Source organism: Leuresthes tenuis, unplaced genomic scaffold, assembly GCF_036924035.1.
Source record: "Leuresthes tenuis unplaced genomic scaffold, fLeuTen1.0.hap1 SCAF_8, whole genome shotgun sequence".
NCBI classification, from domain to species: Eukaryota; Metazoa; Chordata; class Actinopteri; order Atheriniformes; family Atherinopsidae; genus Leuresthes; species Leuresthes tenuis.
Genome location: NW_027325362.1, coordinates 3,391,241 through 3,411,859, shown reverse-complemented (window position 1 = coordinate 3,411,859; position 20,619 = coordinate 3,391,241). Strand labels below are relative to the sequence as shown.

Genomic DNA, 20,619 nt, shown 5'->3' with positions numbered 1-20,619 from the left:
TTTAGTGTGAACCTTCCCACATCAGCTGCAGAGAATATGTAACATACAGAAAATATGGCTTACCTGAAGAAGGTAACGAAGAACTGCACCAGGTCCATGATGCTGTTGTGCTGGGAGAAAGCAATCTGGGGGAAAAGGGGGAAAACTGTGAGAGAATGCACATTCATTCCTTTACTCTAACACCCCTTTAATTCATTTATTTACTTCTTTATTGTGTGTGATGACTTAGTTTCTACTTCCATACAATAAACTCTGCTTTTCTGCAGCTCTCCACGTGTTGCAGAGCATGAACTCGAGATAAACTTCCATCCAAGGCCCTAAAACTGAAGTTTTATTTCTGACAAATATCCCTGAAAACACAAAAAGCCACGACCACATGGCTCTTCTGCTGGATGCTACGGCTCCAGTGTCCATCATCCACGTTTCTGCAGGTGCAGAAATGACCGACACATCTGGCACATGTCGACAGTTCAGAGGCGGTCGGTTCAACCCACTCACGACAGCTTTTACTCACCTGGTCCTTGATGCATTTAGCCATGCAGATACTTTCCATTTGGACCTTTATTTATATCTGCTTATGCACATTCAAATCCAGCTTTTACAGGGAACAGATTATCAGGATGTCTGAAGCACCTTTCAGGGGTTTTCCATTAATCAGACAGAAATTTAATTCATTAGAGTCTCGTTTGAACGAAAAAGCTGCTTCTTTTCATCTTAATATCACTTTAAATACAAGTGTGAACTCCTGCAGTCACACATCAGCTGATAGAGGCTCGTGGTAGAAGTTAACTTTTAGTTTTTCACACCATTTGCTCTTCGGAGGAATCCTTCCTTCATCCTGACCCGAAAACAACGCTCATTACTGCAAGTTAAGTAAAAGCACACCGAACCCCGCCTGTTTCCATCCGCCGCTGATAGGTTTTAAAACGTGACGCCTCATCAGAAAACAAAGACTCCACATGGACTGAGACACGTGCACATCGTGGCTTTCTGTCACTTTAACAAGTATATCTAAATAAAACTTCAACATGTCTAAATAACTGAATGTTGTAACACTTTAATCAACCCATGAAGCCTTTAAAGTCACATATTCCACGTCTAAACAAGTTTAATTTGTTACCTAATTAGATTTTACAGACAGAAAAGTTCAGAAACCTGCATAAGATTATTTAAATATGTTATATTGTAACTCAGATGTGACGTCCGATAGAAATACAGAAATGTGAGACTTAAAAATCAGTTCATTAATCACCGGTTTAGGATGAGATTTCCAACTCATTTCTAATGTTTTATGAGCAAAGTTAATGAAACTTTGACTTTTATTCTGTGTGTGACTATTAAAGATACAGGACATCTGGATAAACTAACTTTTAATAAAGTTTCTACATTTAACAACATCTGGACAAAAAGAGCATGAACAGCAGAACTAATCATGTTTTGTGTTAAAGTGCCAATAAGAAATCTTCATCCTGTTATTATTATGATGCATGTTCCCCCATAAAACATGATTTTCTGTGTTTCCACTCGTTTCATCAGCATCCACACCCACTCATGCTTATTCCCATCAGTGCATGTGATCCTCACCCCCTGACCTCACCTCATCTCAGAACATAATTCAGTGCAATCAACAGCAGTTTGTGTTGCTCAGAGTGAAGTTTTAACCCTCTGAAAAGCCTTTCCTCTTCATGTTTGAACTGAAATCGCTCTTCTCCAAGGCGTTCACGTGTTACTTGTGACGCTTTTCCTGAATTAAATTGGAGAAAAGCTGCAGGAAGACGAGCAGAAATGAGGTAAAGTTTATTAGGATGCATCCATATTCAATCTCTGATAGCTTTAGTTGCACATTTTACCCTGAAAGTGACTGAGTTTAGTGCTTCTGGACAGGCTGACCAGTCGAACCGCAGATTTAGGAGAAGCCATGACCTGAAACCCTCACATCTGGTGGTGGACGCCTGATGTGAAGGACAAGCTTAACTGATAAAATTCAATTATTCTTTCACTTCCACCCATGAAGATCCAGATAAAAATACAGAAAGGCTGTAAAACATCACGACAAATTCAGTCCAACATATTTCAAGCATGTTCAACGTGGGGATACCTTTAAAAGGCCCCATTAGTGGGAGAAGCTGCGTCTTTGGTAAATCTTCTGGGACAACGTGGGAGGGGAGGAGAGAGAAAATGGGGCAGAATGGGCTTAAGAGGTTTACCAGCATTTGTTCAGCAGGTAAAATGGCCTGACAGTGAAAAAGCTGCAGAAAAGCTGATTCTGGTCCGGAGGGACGCTGCATTAATACAGGCATCAGGGAGAAAAGAGCCTGGCTTTGCATCCAGGCTTCCAATGCAGCAGTTTACATCACTGCCCCCTGACAATATCAAGAGTTATGAGTGCACACGCGCTCCCAGTAAACTGTTAAATGGATTAACGTGCGTTCAGAAACAGATGCAACAATCAGTCACAGAAGAGCAAAAACAACCACTAACTGATATCTCACCAACAACTGCAGTAGTTTAACACAGCTATGATCAATAAGCTGATTGGAACACGCCCTTTTCTTCCCAGCACGCTCCTCTGCAGAGCCACAAACACACAAATCACCAGAAACGATTACAACCAAAGGGGAAAACAGCAGCGGTTCAGCTGTTTCTTTGTTGATCTGATCTCAGACCAGCTGGATTCAGGATTCCTTTTAAGGAGAAACTTCAACAAGCATCTATTCTTCTCTAAAGTACCCGAGTTTCTGCTTATTTTTAACCTCGTTTGGGTTCTACAAAGATCTTTACACGTGTTTCTCATTCATGCTTTTGCATTTGGTCGCAGTGGGGATTGAACCGCCGACACGACCACGCAAAAACGACCAGGAAATTCATTCATTTCGTGGGAAAAACATGTCCCAGATTGTTTCAGGGTGTTGGGTTCAACACATTTAAAGCCTGTTCTGCAGACTCCAGGGGGGCAGATAAGGATTATACACCAATAAACAAACCAAAACCTCATTTATGCTCTAAAACCAGCTCAGTTAAAGGCTAATATCAGGATTATTTAACACAATAACTCTGACTTTTAGAATAAAGATGATATATTTGGTGTTTTTTTTATATAAAATGTGTCTTTTCAACATCAGAATCTTAAATAGGACAAAATATGACTTTAAAGCACCAAGAAAAGCAGCTCAAAAATAAGAAGACCACTAAGCGAAAGTTTCTACAACTTTTATTTGCTCCGGACGGCTCATAAACAAACCGTTTTTACCCGTCATGTCGACTCAAGCTGAACCAAACGTCCACACAGACGGGTGGAGTTACTGCGATTTACTGCCCCTGTAAAAGGATTTCTCACCGGAGACAAAACAGAGTTGAATTAATCTAATCAGCTGCACAAACAAACTGCCTGTAAGGGGCAAACCTGATCAAACGCTGTAGCTGCGCCACGGCAGCTCTTTGCTAACCTGGATGAAGTTAAGTTTAAACACAATAAAACAGTCGCTGCAGAGTTTCCAAGTTTCTTTATTTCCAATCTAAGACTGGATCAGAACAAAGATCTCAGTCCAAACACCAGCCAGAGGAAATACTGAAGGGAATTCTCACATAAACACAGAACTGGCTGCAAACACCAAACTCAGGAACAATGGAGTGCAACTGTTTAGAGATCAGGGGTCAAATGGCTGTTTTTTTTTGCTTTTTTGGAGCTGAAACTGCAATTACCACAGAGGAGTGAGAAGGAAGGAGTGGGAGGTGGAGCTAAAAGATGAGAGGGACAGCAATGACTCCAAGGACTCCAGTTCTACAGCGCAGTCATTATGGAGGGCCTATGGTGGCCCACAGGGGACAAGCTTAGGAGCTGTGACAGCAGCGGGCCGCCCTTTGTTTCCCTAACCCTGAACCTGGGGCTGCTTGTTAAAGCCAGGAGGGACAGAGAGTGCAGAGGTAATCAATAAGAGGAGGGGAAAGAAAAAGGGCCAGACCAGAGAGGAGGGGAAAGAAAACAGAAGAAACACGAAGAGGAACGAGGATCAGAAGGACGAAAGAGTGACAGAAGCAGCGGGAATTCTTTCATTTAGCCATTAAGAGCTAATTCAACATGACAGAAGTTCCTATATTTAAAGGGCAGCGCCGTGGTTTTGGGATAATCCTCAAATCCATTACGTTAACCCACCCAAGGTCCATCCATCTGCCACCTACCCGGGTCCGGGGGGGGGCAGACCCACCTTAAGATGCATGTCCCTTTCAGGGGGATTTACATTTTTATATCCGTGTAGTTTCCCTTTGAACATCAACACAATCCTGGAATAAATAAATAAAAACGCACACATGTTAAATGAAAAGAGACGCGTTCACGGCACACATTTCCTCTGCTTCTGCATATTCATGAGGACCTAATGACCAAAGTGAGGCAGTTGCACAGGGCCTCCACCTACGTGTGATGCAAATGAGTCCAGCTGCTCCGTATGTGTTGGCAGAGCTGCCGTTAACAGGTGCTGCGGAGACGCTTCTGCATGAAACTGCAGCTCAAACACAGGAACAAACTGCCTGGGACGTCTCATCCTCCTTCACAGCCTCCATGCCCCACTCTGTCAGAGCTCATCCGATCAAACCGTCCGATCAGGGCGAATGATCGCTGTAAATCACTATGTTCCGTTGGTGTTTCCATCTTTAATTGAATGAGCATCGAACAGATTAGTTAATTGGTGGAAAACATCACCTCAGTGAAGAGTTTTGGTGAAATTAACGTGTTAAATCCAGACAACAGACATGTTAAAATATCTTTTAGTGCAATTTTCTGACTATTCACAGTCGTGACCTTATGAATTCTCATTAAAAGGCATTTTAAAATCGCTGCGACTCTCTTTTTTTAAACAAACTACAGCTGAAAATCATAATTTTTTACTTTAAAACTTGTTAACAGTGGATTTTATCAACATAAAATAAAAAAAAGCTGTAATATTAAATTAATAGAACTGAATGAGATGCATTTTTATCAGGGCGAATGATCGCTGTAAATCACTATGTTCCGTTGGTGTTTGCATCTTTAATTGAATGAGTGTTGAACAGATTAGTTAATTGGTGGAAAACATCAAAATCAAATACTTTGTGACTGAATATTACCTCAGTGAAGAGTTTTGGTGAAATTAACGTGTTAAATCCAGATAACAGACGTGTTAAAATATCTTTTAGTGCAATTATCCGACTATTCACAGTCGTGACCTTATGAATTCTCATTAAAAGGCATTTTAAAATCATTGCGACTCTCTTTTTTTAAACAAACTACAGCTGAAAATCATAAAAAAAGCTTTTTTTTTTACTTGAAAACTTGTTAACAGTGGATTTTATCAACATAAAATTAAAAAAAAAGCAAACTATTATTAAATTAATAGAACTGAATGAGATAAATTTGAAGCAAAAAAATGTGTCTGCCATGTTGAACTTTGTTTTTTACATTTACAAATAAAATCTCATTAATAAGGAGACATGGTCTGAGGAAAGTCAGAGCTCATCCGATCAAACCGTCCGATCAGAGCGAATGATCGCTGTAAATCACTATGTTCTGTTGGTGTTTCCATCTTTAATTGAATGAGCATTGAACAGATTAGTTAATTGGTGGAAAACATCACCTTAGTGAAGAGTTTTGGTGAAATTAACGTGTTAAATTCAGATAACAGACATGTTAAAATATCTTTTAGTGCAATTATCCGACTATTCACAGTCATGACCTTATGAATTCTCATTAAAAGGCATTTTAAAATCGCTGCGACTCTCTTTTTTTAAACAAACTACAGCTGAAAATCATAATTTTTTACTTGAAAACTTGTTAACAGTGGATTTTATCAACATAAAATAAAAAAAGCAAACTATTATTAAATTAATAGAACTGAATGAGATGCATTGCCATGTCGAACTTTGTTTTTTACATTTACAAATAAAATCTCATTAATAAGGAGACATGGTCTGAGGAAAGTCTCAGACTCTCAGAAACATCCCGATAACTTTAATTTATTAATTTAGGCACATTTAAGTGGTCCCTCTCCTGCTTTTATCATATAGATGTACACCTGGTCATTTATGTGAGACCTGAACAGGTAAGTTTGCTGATCTTTAATAATTTTTTAAACATTTAATCGTTACGGGATACAGATCATTTTCACATTTTGAATTTTCTAGTAAAGCTGTTGTGATGAACACTGAATAAAGGAGATGGTTCAGATTTAGTCAGGAGGAAAATTCAGATTCAGGGGTGCAGGGGATGGTGATAACAGCAGTGAAGCCCTCAGCAGTTCTCTTGCATATATATATATGACTTTAAAGTCATATTTTTCCATCCAGTCCATCACAGAGAGGACACACACTTATCCCTGATAAACTAAACAGTCCTGTCTCTGGGTTGTGTGAGAAATCACAGGCAAAAGGTTAGAAAAAGGCCCAAACTGAGGTTTGAACCACAAAAAGCTGCATTACTGTTCCACCCAAGATGGTTAAACTTTATATCATCAGTTTGTCACAAAAAAACTGGACCCTGAATGTTTGCATGACACCAGATTAACGAGCTCAAAGCTTGAGGACAGCGACAATTAGCAGGAATATCTGACAACGAGCCATTTCTGAGTCTAAGTTCAACTGTGACAACACAAAAAAGGATGTTTAGCTCATTTCCATCAGTCAGGTGACCTTGTTTAACAGGGTGATGAGTCCCTGAGAGGCCAGGGATTCATAGAAACTGCTTTTTACCATCTTCCAGGTAATGTCAAACGACCCTAAACCATAAGTTTTGTGGGTTTTTGTGTTTCTGAAACTGAGAACTACGACAGAGCCGCTAACTGCATCATATCCCATCATGCAACAGCAGCACAGCGTGCTTTGTTAAGGTTTTCCATCTGATCCGAGGCGCACGACTCCAGTTTTAATGGCTGCAGGTGACTTTTTGTGGTGCAGGAAAAGATGACGTAGCGTAAAACTGTCTCCGAGGTCAGAGATGTCGACATGTGATCAGCAGCAGAGGTGTGTGAAAGATCCCGTGAGTCACCTGTGGAAACAAATTCACAGATGTTGGGCCCAAATTTAGCAGCGATGACTTTTAGTGTGAGCCACAAAGTCGCTTTACTGTAATTCCCACTTCAGCAGCTTAATTTGTCCTGATTTCGCTGACTTCCTGCCTGGTTAAATGAGCAGCACTCAGCCTCTCTCCTCCTCTTCCACCCTATGACACATAATCCTGCCTCAATGAGATGCCTCTGATAGACCTGCTGCTCCCGGCCTCTGTGTGCTGGTCAGACAGTTGACTTCTGGTTAAATTCAATAAGGGACACTTTGCAACTGACCCGATCAGAGAGGGTGTTTGTGTCAGATATCCGATTAGGAGCGGCCTCCTCCTCAATGATGACAAGCACAGGATAAATAAGTGACTGAGCACTGAGTGGCAGATCAAATCACCACCGTCATGAGCTGTTTTGCAGTGAAACGGCTGCCCACCTCTGACAGAAGCTTTTAATCAGCTGGCCTATAGGCTGTGATGCATGCAGGGATGTTTTCGAGCTGCAGTTCAGCACAAACATACAAATTAACCCCACTTTGCATAAGTAGGAATGAGCAATTTAATCCAAAACATAAACTGTGAGCGCAGCAGATTTAAAAGCTGTCACAGCTTTTAGTTGTTAAGGACGTTTTCCTCTAAATTACAGAGATGTTTGAATGGGAAACTGTTCCGCACTCAAGTTACACAACTTCTGACTAAATTAACAGTTGAAAAAAAACACAAATTGGGTCATTTTTCCATGATGTTTATGGGCTCAAATCAATAAAACATGAAACTGAAGCTGGACCGTCCTGGTTTCTGGAAGAAGTGTGTCAAAAAGGAACAAAATGCCATGAAATACATTTGGCTGCGACATATTTCTATTCTAACAGTAAGTTAGGGCACACAAACTGTCCTGTTTATTATAAATAAAAGCCTCCTTTTCTAGGATCTCATCTACAGGGAATTAGCACCGAATCATGTTCAATCTCACCATGCTGGACCACAAAATGTCCATCACACATCCTGAGTTTCTATTTGTTTTACAGAGAGTTTCTCAGTCAAATTCACCCAAAAAAGGAACATTTTAGAGCAATAAATACTGAAAATGGATGCATAATCCGTTTAATCAGGGACGACTTCACAGAAGTTGAAGGTTTATCCTCTCTGACAGAGAAATGAGGGTTTTTAGTCGATGGTTTTCAAACGTTGCTTCGAACTGAAGACTTTCTTTTAAAGGTCAGAGGGTTAAATCGGTCCGATACGGATGTGTGATGCCTTCATAGGTCCTCAGCTCCCAGCCGACCGCAGGGAAAACACGGGCTAACATGCAGTAATGTGTTCTTTCTGTCAAAATGGAGAGTTTTGCTGAGCATTATCACATAATTTTTGTGCAATTCAAACAAAAGTCTAAACGCAGTTGATAAATAACCAAAAATCCTTTTATTTTCAGCAATAACGACTGTTTATCAAACATTTAGTCCTATAAACTCACGTTTAGTTACCAAAAATGTGTTTTATTAAAGCAGCGGCAGACAGTTTTACTGAATATCTAATATAAAATAACAGTTTAATCAGGGCCCCCGACTTCCTTCTATTCATCTAGTTTTCCCCTCGTGAAATACTCCGTACAACAGCATTGAACTTGTTATCTTTAACTGTTTTTTTTAAAAAATACAATGATTTATCTCAGTCTTTTACGATACCAGCGTAGCTTTCTACGTCATTAACAGTTTAGCACAAGAGCTCCACATTATATTTGTCACGATTTACGTTCTGTTCCATGTCTTGTTTCATCATTTCCTGTTTTATTTTGAAAGCACTGAGCTTCTCCTCTCGTTTCAGGTATCTTGCCCTTCCTCCCATGTCAGGCGTCTGATTGTCTTCCCTGTTTCCCAAAGTGTTTCCACCTGTTCCCTTTGGTCCCTCATGTGTTCAAATAGTCTGCGTTTCCCTTGTCTTGTGCCAGTATGCGTCTCCTTTCATGAGCGCCGCGAGGGAAAACACGGGCTTGTGAACATTTATCTAATCTACAGTAATGTTCGCACGTGTTCTTTCTGTCAAAATGGAGAGTTTTGCTGAGCATTATCACATAATTTTTGTGCAATTCAAACAAGAGTCTAAACGCAGTTGATAAATAACCAAAAATCCTTTCATTTTCAGCAATAATGACTGTTTATCAAACATTTAGTCCTATAAACTCACGTTTAGTTACCAAAAATGTGTTTTATTAAAGCAGCGGCAGATAGTTTTACTGAATATCTAATATAATAATAATATAAAATAACAGTTTAATCAGGGCCCCCGACTTCCTTCTATTCATCTAGTTTTTCCCTCGTGAAATACTCCGTACAACAGTGTGGAACTTCTTTAACTGTGATTTATCTCAGTCTTTTACGATACCAGCGTAGCTTTCTACGTCATTAACAGTTTAGCACAAGAGCTCCACATTATATTCTAAAAAAAACAACTGAATTATATACAGAACCGGATCCGAAACTAAAGGATTAACTTCATTCTATTCACTGGACGAGCTCGAAAAGCCGCAAATGAAACATGAGTTTCTGCGCTGCTAGAGGATGTGAAAACAACATCCGACAGCAACTGTGGTGGACATCCACAAGAGGAACAGGCAGAGAGATCTTCTTCAGGGGCCCTATACCTGTGCCATGTGTTTAGCATGTTCACACACACTCCTGTGGTTTTGGCCCATCGTTTGTGTTAAATTTACTTGTTTTCTTTGCTTTCAGCTGCTCCTGGTGGTTCTCCACCTGGATTCCCCACAGAGGCTGTGGGATGTCTTCTGTTTGGTGTCTGCAGGTGTAGCAGCTGGTTAATCATCGTTTTCCCGATCGTTTCTGTCTATTTCTTTATAAAAAAGAAGAAGAAGAAGAAGAAGAAGAAGAAGACGCCAGCCGTGTCACATATCCTGTTAAACTGGAAATCTCAATCTTTGCCACTTCAGACGTGAACCCTAATGAGCACAAACCAACTCAAGGGGGTGTCTAAACTTTCCGTTTGACCTTCTGTAATTCAAAGGTGAGAACAGATACCTTTATAGAGCAGAGATGGTCAGAAGGTGGGAGCAAAAGACCAAAAAACAAACAATGAACAGGACAAGATTACATAAGAGACTTTCATCCAGAACCGCCTGCAGTCGGGTCAGCCCACAGCTCGCCATCAGGACATGAACGCCACGTGAACCACGTCTGCGTATCACTGTGTTTGTGTTTCACTGCCACAAACGCTAACATCAACACGAGCTGCCAGACTTCCACGGCTAACGGGTCAAATCAGCCCGAAAGCAGCTTATTTACCGATTTTCCTGAAACGGGGACATCTGCGTTCTCATCTTCCTCCTGAAAGTTTAGGAACCGGCTCCACAGAAGATGTCCATCATATCTTTGCAATCCCACAGATAAACGCCACGATTCCCCCTCTGCAGGGCAGGGAATATTTAATGCAAATGTCCAGGACCTGAAGCCATTCAGTGTTTGTTTTACAAGGAAAAAGTTCAAGCTGCTGTCAGCATGAGACACAAGGTCAGAAAGGAGTCCAAATCACTTAAAATCACTCCCCGGGGACTCAGCTCCACATTTCTGACCAGTGGCTTTCCAGATTTGTTGCGTGCTTGTCATCAGATACATCAGCCCGGGTCATTATCAATTCTCTGGACCATTTCTCATGCTCGCCGTGTTCTGGCGTCGAAAGCCACCAAGGTCACAGGACCGGACGCCGGGTGCTTCTCGTGTTACACGACATGCAGGCGAGAGCGGCTTCGGTGTGGTAATTATCATATCACCTTTCAACCAGCAGATATATGGAGCTCTGATAATGCAGCATTAATGGGAAATGCATATGAGAGGAGCGATCGATGGACAAATGACCCGCAGCGAGGCGCAGGACACTCTGCAATAAACGCTCACATTTGTACACAACATGACTGCAATAAGCTGATTAGGATTAGGTTCCTAATGAGGTTCCCATTTAAAACCAACTCTCATGCTTTATAACTTCTAAAAATCTCTAATTCAATCATTGGAGTTATATTTCACAGGTAAGAAGACACTTTTTTTAGCGTTTTTCAACAACAATGAGCAACATTCTGCTCTCCATCCTGTGGTTCTTTGCTTCCAAGAAGCAGAGATGTGTCGCGTCAGGTTAGCCATGCACAGCACATCCTGTTGCTTCTATAAAAAAATGTTAGAGATAAAACAGTTTGAAAGACTCAGAAAAAGGAGCTTTTAGCTGAAAACATGATGAGGAGTGTGTCCTCAGACCTAAAACCTTCTAAAAGCAAAGTTTACCACTAAAAAAAACTTGGATTTTACAGTCACCGAATAAACTAAAAGTCATTTTAGATGATAAACTTTTGGATTTTGTTGTAAGTTATGAAGATATTTAAAACGCTCATCTCAGCTGTGCGTCATTCCAGGGTTGAATAGGAAAATGAGATGTTTCCCTACAACAGGATCTGAAAGTGATGTCCTTAAGAAAGAGGAAAAAAATCCAGCAAAGACCTGACAGGACCTGAGAGATGCATCTGGACCTATTTTCTGAGAATTGTCCAACAATTGCCACAAAAGGACGCCCGATGCGTCCCAAAATAACGGGTAACAACGTCTAAAAGCTGTCTTTGCATTAAAAACAGAAACAACAAGGCTTGTCCACGACCAACTTGCTTCTCCAGAAAGAAACAGACAAACAAGAATGCTTTGGGTTATTAACTATGTGGTCAGGTGATGGTGAAATGGAGCTAATTGGACACAGGGACATTCAGCCATTCAGCCCGAAGGTGGTCAAGAAAAGAGACAAAAATACAATGTTTCTACTTCTTTTTTTGTCCGCCAAAGAATTAATTTGGGAAATGGGTGGACAAAATGAGACAAGGAATCACTAATCTTGTGTTGAGAGATGAGAGCTCCTCCAACTTTAAACCTTAAAAGGCGCAAAAATGTGAAAATCAGTGGCAACAGGTCTTATGGAGGGATGAATCCTCCCCAGAGCCCGGACCTCAACATTATTGAAGCAGTGTGGGATCATCTGACAGAGAACGGAACAAAAGGCAGCCCACATCCAAAGAAGAGCTTTGGGATGTCCTTCAAGAAGCCTGGAGAACTATTCCTGAAGACTCCTTAAAGAAATGACAGAAAGCTCGTCTCAGAGGGTTCAGGCTGAGTTGGAGAATAAAGGAGCTCAGACCGAAGCTCAGCAGAACAGTTTGAACGGGCTTATCTTTATTTACCGTTTGAATCACCTATAAAACGCTGTTAGGTAGCGTCATTCAGTCACTATTCTGTCACTTCCTGACTCCTTCCATCAGTGTGCGCCGCAGACCCGGCACGACAGGCATCTTAAAATATAACCGCTGAAAGTACACATCCATTTAATGGATCATAAGACCGAAGCGTGAATATTTAGTGTGGGAGCCTGTCGCCTGGAGATTTAATCTGGTGCTGCATAATTGATGGAGAGACACTGGAAAACTCACAGATCATTAAATGTGATAGAAGATTTGCCAAACACTTCTCAAAATAGTTTATGCTTTGTGTTCTGTCAGGACTGCAGAGGAAGAGAGTCTGATGACACATGACATCGTCATCACTTTAACTTTCTCTCTCAAGCACCTGAACCGACTTATTCAGGCAGGAGATTCAACCTGAACGCTAAATCCCTTCAAAGAAAGTGTTTTTTTCTTTAAACTTTCAGGATTAAAGAGCGCACGTCTGCACCCAGAAGTCTAGTTCTCAGACAAAAACACCTTAAAGATCCCATTTGTTCAGTTTCCTGAACAAATAAAGATTAAACTTCCCACTAAGTATGTTTGTTCTTGCAGAAAGTGGCTAAAAAAACAAAAAAAACTGCTGATAAACCACATTAACAGTGAAAAAGGTCTGCAGCCTGCATTCAGTTCAATGCATTCGTCCATGTTTTAGTATTCACCGATTCAAAGATAACTTGCTGCTGAAATCCTGATTTCTGAGCTTTTTATTATGATCACGACAGATGTTGAGGTTTAATTCTGTGAATATTGAAGAGAAAAAGGAGAATATTGTGGAAATAGTTGGAGTTATTGGTAATAACTGAGCTAATCTGTCTGATAAAACAACTCATCTGAACTCTGAGAGTAAAAGGCTTCATCTTTTCTAGGTTTACACTTTTTATTTCTATTTTATTAACCTTTATTTATACAGGTAAAATCCCATTGAGACCCAGGGTCTCATTTGCAAGAGAGACCTGTTTTAGGGAGGCAGCAAAACACAAAGTTACAGATTAACTGAAGGTACAAGAGACAAAAACAAAACAGGAACATATGATAATTAATAATAATGAAATTAAAGAAAAAAGGAACACTTATTTAATCTAAGAGTTGGAGTTATTAGTAATAACTGAGCTAATCTGTCTGATAAAACAACTGATCTGAACTCTGAGAGTAAAAGGCTTCATCTTTTCTAGGTTTACACTTATTTAATCGAAGAGAGGAAAACTGATAAACCAAACATTTCTGCACATTAACAGTGAAAAAGGTCTGCAGCCTGCATTCAGTTCAATGCATTCGTCCATATTTTAGTATTCATTGATTCAAAGATAACTTGCTGCTGAAATCCTGATTTCTGAGCTTCTTATTATGATCACGACAGATGTTGAGGTTTAATTCTGTGACCATTGAAGAGAAAAAGGAGAATATTGTGGAAATAGTTGGAGTTATTAGTAATAACCTGTCTGATAAAACAACTTAGCATTCATTCAACTTGGCATTCAGTTCAAGCACAACTTGCTTCAAGATAACTTGCTGCTGAAATCCTGATTTCTGAGCTTTTCATTATGATCACGACAGATGTTGAGGTTTAATTCTGTGACCATTGAAGAGAAAAAGGAGAATATTGTGGAAATAGTTTGAGTTATTGGTAATAACTGAGCTAATCTGTCTGATAAAACAACTCATCTGAACTCTGAGAGTAAAAGGCTTCATCTTTTCTAGGTTTACACTTTTTATTTTTATTTTATTAATCTTTATTTATACAGGTAAAATCCCATTGAGACCCAGGGTCTCATTTGCAAGAGAAACCTGTTTTAGGCAGGCAGCAAAACACAAAGTTACAGATTAACTGAAGGTACAAGAGACAAAAACAGGAACATGTGATAATTAATAATAATGAAATTAAAGAAAAAAGGAACACTTATTGAATCTAAGAGTTGGAGTTATTTGTAATAACTGAGCTAATCTGTCTGATAAAACAACTGATCTGAACTCTGAGAGTAAAAGGCTTCATCTTTTCTAGGTTTACACTTATTTAATCTAAGAGAGGAACAAGCCCCCGACCTTCCGATTGGTCGGCAGAAGCAGGTTCGAGAAGTTTAGCTAAAAGCTACAAAACCAAATGTCAATAAGGGTTGGAACACGGCCGGATGAATATCTGATTAAACATTTACACAGATCAGGATCTCAGCTTCAGTAAACAGCTGAAAGAAGATGAAATAACTTGTGCTGCTGCATCCCTCTGGTGACCCCACATGCTTCCTCTTACCTGGATCTTGATTGGCCAGCTGAAGTTGGACACGTAGACGTAGAAGGTGATGTTGTGATGGAGCCGGAAGTTGAACTTTTCACACGAGAAACTGTCTCTGTGCTCCTTGATGTTGGTCCTCGCTATGATGGGCATCTCCTCGCCAGAGATGGTGCCAGCTGTGGGAGACAGTGAGCATTTCTGAGCCACCTGCTGCTGTAACATCTCGCCTACATGCAGTAAAACACGTTTAACTGTGAGGCTCACATGCTGTAATACTGGCAAGGATGGCACAGAAGTAAAGGAAATCAGTTAAAATGCATTTTTCTCTATTTTTAAGAGAAACCTCATCAGCCCAGCTCCTTTCAGTCTGATCTTCTTTGTAAAGTTTTAATTTATTTACACAAAAAACAACCTGTAAACACGCAGAGCTGGATTTTAAAATGTCAACGCGTTCTTTCAGTCTCCAGCAGACAAATTAATATTCACAGTAAAAGTACTTTCACGACGCGTCGCTGTAATTCAGAGCGAGCTTGTAAATTTCTTCCAGAGCTGAAGTTTTGCGGTTTCAGTATCCTTCACAGCATTATCAGCAGTTCTGTGTTAATGGCCGCCTTTTTGAGATGCTGCGAATAAAATATTTCCACCTCCTGCTTTATCAGGGCCATTAAACACTATAATAGTCTGCCCACAATCTCAAACACACACACTGACAAGACCCACAAACCGAGGAGCTGAGGGCCCCGAGACACCGAGTGTGAAAGCGCTGAGCTTCTATCTTAATTGAAATCAGGAGGAAAAATGTACAAAACGTCTTAATTCTGAAAACTTAAAATAGCTTCTGATGCTTTTTGTCAGGAGAAGGAATCCCCGAGAGGCAGCGAGGACTCAGCCACAAGTGGACGATCCGCACGGTTTTACAGACCCTGACAATCAAAAGTGCCTCACAATTCAAATCAAATTAAAAGTGTGAACGCTGCTTTAAGCTGGTTTCAACTTACTGTACGTTGCTCACTCCAAATTCACCGCTTAAATGATTGATATGAAGGAGGAAGCTTCATTTTAAGTTGATCTAATTACATGCACGGCCTTGATTTCAGTTTGCAGAGGCCCTGCAGGTGTTTCCATTAATCCGTCTGATTAGACCTCCGCCTAATCAGGTTGAAGGTGAGCGGAGCTCCGCTGGTATTAATGCTAACAAGCTGGCAGGAGAGTTACGAGTATCACACATTAAAACCGGTCTTTGGCTTCCACGTAATCTCTTTTAATTTAACATTTCTCAGAAATGACAAGTAAAAAAAACTCCAAAAAGAACCAGATTCGTCAAAATTTTCTTAGAAATTGGGGCTTTCTGCCTGCTGTTTGCTACAGAAACTAACATTTAACAGGCTTTGTATTGTGTAAAAATCACAAAACAACATAAAAATACATAATTAATCGAACATAAAGAGGGTGCCGATTAATCTAGTTGATAACCAAGTTGTTTACCAGCTGAAACAGTTTGAGCTTTTCACAACCGGCCAAGGAACCAACGGCAGACTGAAATCAATAGCTTATCAATTGCAGCTGGAGCACATTTACAGTGAGAGTGAGCTTTAGGTGGTGCAGAGCTCTGTGCCGCTTTCACACTCCGGTGTGATCTGGAGATGTTCTGGAGGGGTGACACGTGGGAATGAAAACGAATCTGCAGCATTTGCTCCACATAATAGACATTTTCAACCAAGAAAATGTCCATAAGAGCAGCCGATAGGATCACAAATCTTAATCAAAGTGTGTGTTTGAGAGCTGCTTCATACTCTTTTCGTGCAGCTCACTGTTGTGGATGCATTCGGGTTCGTGCCGCTTTGATAGCCTCTCAATAACAGTCTCTGAGGAGCATCGGCCCCTATTTTCAACGTGAATAAAACAGCTTGAAAGTCCAACATCACACATTAAATCTCGTTTCTACTTGCACTGCGTGGCGTGAACGCCACACCGGTGACGGCCTTCAGCTCACGCCGCTAAGTGAAAGTGTTCATATCGAAGATGTTTGGGTCAAATTTCGAGAAATGGATCAAAAGTATTAAACAGGAGAAGAAGTTTGGTTCAAATCTCAGAGTCAGAGAGCGGTGATTTTGACCCTCTGACCCGCAGCAGCGAGGAAGGCGCGGCTTGACCAGATCGTTAAAGGTGGACCTAGATGGGGCACGGCGGGGAGGGTTTGTCTGAATACTGATGAAATGCTCCAGGAGGGGATCAGACACTTTGATGAGGCACTTGGCTGTCGAGGAGGCAGAGATGTGACAAATGCTGAACCCGCTGAGGTGATGTCACTTTCCCAGCCGAGAACAAATGAAACGAACAGATGTGAACTCCAGTTCTTGGCCACTCAAACACTGAAGCCAGAATCAGGATTTTATGTTGTTTTTATGAGGATAAAATGACAAAAAAAAAACCATCTTCACTACAAGCTGTTTAATCCAAGCTGCTGCCAGGCAGTGATGTCATCAGTGATGTCATCAGTGATGTCATCAAATGTAAATCAGGTGATTCACACACCTACTTTTGGTGTTTGTCACCTTTCACCGTGACTTCAGGGTGTAAATAAGACATTAAACGCATCATTTCCTGTTGTAATGACGGCTTCATCTGCGTCTGACTGGTCTGAAATGACAAACTGCTCGACTCTGAATCACATCTGAACCACCGATTACACAAAAACTGTCTTTATGAGCATTTACAAAAGCTTCAGTATGCATAAAGATCAGAGTGGGCAGTAGCTGAAAGGTCAGCAGTGTGAGCAGCAAAGCGCACACCTCTCTGCTGGCTTGAAGCTGGACAAAAAGTCTCCGGCAAGAAAAAAGAAATAATCAGACTGCTGATGTGCTGAAGTCTCAGCAGCTGCTATAACAGCCTCAGCACAGGTGCTGAAGGGCCTTCGGTTCTTTTGTTTTAGTGCTCAGGAAGAAATTGATGGAGGTGAGAATGCTGTTTAACCCTCTGATGTATTTCTGGCTGTTTTTTTCTCATTTTTAATCAGTTTAGATTGTGATCTTTCAACAAATTCTTTCTGTTTCCAGAGTTTCTCGCTGTGGTAAATTATTGCTTATTATAGCTTATGAAGATGCTCTCTACCTGTTGAGCTTAAGGACCAAGTGATGTTGAGGTTGAAGTTGTTGGAAGCATTGATGGACATGTCAAGGTTTTTGTTGGCCTGCACACAAAGAAAAGAAACAAGGTTGTGTTAGTCACGAGTACAGAATCATCTGAATTAAACGTCTAAAGAAGCAGGAAAATGCTGCCGTCACACCTTCTCCAGATTAAAACGCCTTGAAGTACCAGTCAGTCAGTGTTTCAGATTACTAGATTTAATGGGGTTCATGGTACTTTTCTGATGGAATTCCACCAGTAGTATAACTCTCATTGAAGGTTTAGGTGTTTGTGAGCTATAATGACAGTAAAATGTGAGAAAGATAACCAAAAAAAGCCCATTTAGGCCTGAATATTTCATGGTCTGTAATCCACAGGACGGCTAACTTCACCTGAACAAACCGAATCTATGCTCTGATAACCTTTCCTGTAGTTCAGGGACGTTAAACTCCGGTCCTCGAGGGCCGCTGTCCTGCAGGTTTTAGATGTTTCCCTGCTTCAACTCACCTGATTCAGATTAAAAGGATCTCTTTGAAAGATAAGTTCTGCACAAGCCTGCTAATGATGCATTGAACTGATTCAGGTGAAGCAGGGAAACGTCTAAAACCTGCAGGGAAACGTCTAAAACCTGCAGGGAAACGTCTAAAACCTGCAGGGAAACGTCTAAAACCTGCAGGGAAACGTCTAAAACCTGCAGGGAAACATCTAAAACCTGCAGGGAAACGTCTAAAACCTGCAGGGAAACATCTAAAACCTGCAGGGAAACATCTAAAACCTGCAGGGAAATATCTAAAACCTGCAGGGAAACGTCTCAAACCTGCAGGGAAACGTCTAAAACCTGCAGGGAAACGTCTAAAACCTGCAGGGAAACGTCTAAAACCTGCAGGGAAACGTCTAAAACCTGCAGGGAAACATCTAAAACCTGCAGGGAAACGTCTAAAACCTGCAGGGAAACGTCTCAAACCTGCAGGGAAACGTCTAAAACCTGCAGGGAAACGTCTAAAACCTGCAGGGAAACGTCTAAAACCTGCAGAGAAACGTTTAAATCCTGCAGGGAAACGTCTAAAACCTGCAGGGAAACATCTAAAACCTGCAGGGAAACGTCTAAAACCTGCAGGGAAACGTCTAAAACCTGCAGGGAAACGTCTAAAACCTGCAGGGAAACGTCTAAAACCTGCAGGGAAACATCTAAAACCTGCAGGGAAACGTCTAAAACCTGCAGGGAAACATCTAAAACCTGCAGGGAAACGTCTAAAACCTGCAGGGAAACGTCTAAAACCTGCAGGGAAACGTCTAAAACCTGCAGGGAAACGTCTAAAACCTGCAGGGAAACATCTCAAACCTGCAGGGAAACGTCTAAAACCTGCAGGGAAACGTCTAAAACCTGCAGGGAAACTTCTAAAACCTGCAGGGAAACGTCTAAAACCTGCAGGGAAACGTCTAAAACCTGCAGGGAAACATCTCAAACCTGCAGGGAAACGTCTAAAACCTGCAGGGAAACATCTCAAACCTGCAGGGAAACGTCTAAAACCTGCAGGGAAACATCTAAAACCTGCAGGGAAACGTCTAAAACCTGCAGGGAAACGTCTAAAACCTGCAGGGAAACGTCTCAAACCTGCAGGGAAACGTCTAAAACCTGCAGGGAAACATCTAAAACCTGCAGGGAAACGTCTAAAACCTGCAGGGAAACATCTAAAACCTGCAGGGAAACGTCTAAAACCTGCAGGGAAACGTCTAAAACCTGCAGGGAGACGTCTAAAACCTGCAGGGAAACGTCTAAAACCTGCAGGGAAACGTCTAAAACCTGCAGGGAAACGTCTAAAACCTGCAGGGAAACGTCTAAAACCTGCAGGGAAACGTCTAAAACCTGCAGGGAAACGTCTAAAACCTGCAGGGAAACGTCTAAAACCTGCAGGGAAACGTCTCAAACCTGCAGGGAAACGTCTCAAACCTGCAGGGAAACGTCTAAAACCTGCAGGGAAACATCTAAAACCTGCAGGGAAACGTCTAAAACCTGCAGGGAAACATCTCAAACCTGCAGTGAAACGTCTAAAACCTGCAGGGAAACGTCTAAAACCTGCAGGGAAACGTCTAAAACCTGCAGGGAAACGTCTAAAACCTGCAGTGAAACGTCTAAAACCTGCAGGGAAACGTCTAAAACCTGCAGGGAAACATCTAAAACCTGCAGGGAAACATCTAAAACCTGCAGGGAAACGTCTAAAACCTGCAGGACAGCGACCTTCGAGGACCAGAGTTTGACTTCCCTGCTGTAGCTCTAACAACATAAGAAAATAAAACTTGGCCTAAAGACGACTAAATAAATTGTGGTTTTCTTAAGCTAAAAGTAGGGCATCTTCTCAAGCTAATTAATGGTTATTCAGACCAAATCTGACTCTGAATGTTTTATAATATCTCAGTTCTGGTTCATTATCTGTCTAATCTCTCTACCGTATGTTGTCACAAATTACAATCTTTTGTCTATTTGGGAGCATTTCTTAAAAATAAAAGCCTTTAATTAATCTAAAAAAGAGTGGCCCAAAAGCTAAAGCTACACCATCCCAAGAGCAGCTCAAATGGATATCATGCAGATGACAACTTCAGCTTAAATACCACACACAATATGCCTCCTACCTGTTCAGGTGTGGCCATGAAGTTGATGGCAGTGTAGTGGCGGTCATCCTCCTGAAGCAGGCTGAAGGTGAACTGGTAATCAATCAGCAGGTTGTCTACACAATATAGAGAGAAAGAACATACTAAATGCTTCAGGGCAAATGATTGTGTTAGAAATCAAAATGTATTTGATGCATTTGGCTTCAAAATGACATAAAAGCTCCCAAACACAGATTTATTGCAGTAAAAACATGGAGGACCCTGACCGCAAGTCAATACCAGACGAATAACGCTGCAGCGGTTGAGTGTTTTGGTAAAAGATCTCAGTCAGTGACAAAAATAAACGTTACAGTGGTGCCTTCACCATGG

The 20,619-nt window shown here is 41.1% G+C and overlaps 1 protein-coding gene across 2 annotated transcripts in view; it reads right to left on the bottom strand.

Moving 5' to 3' along the window:
• The window catches only part of atrnl1a (attractin-like 1a), a 274,339-nt gene that overhangs the window by 107,302 nt on the left and 146,418 nt on the right, over window positions 1–20,619 (bottom strand). For both annotated transcript variants that reach the window (XM_072390520.1, XM_072390521.1), the window contains 4 exons: window positions 20,272–20,366; window positions 17,626–17,704; window positions 14,533–14,690; window positions 64–125 (listed from right to left, as the gene is read on the bottom strand). In XM_072390520.1, the coding sequence (XP_072246621.1) occupies window positions 64–125; window positions 14,533–14,690; window positions 17,626–17,704; window positions 20,272–20,366 (394 nt within the window). The remainder of the gene's footprint in view (window positions 1–63; window positions 126–14,532; window positions 14,691–17,625; window positions 17,705–20,271; window positions 20,367–20,619) is intronic.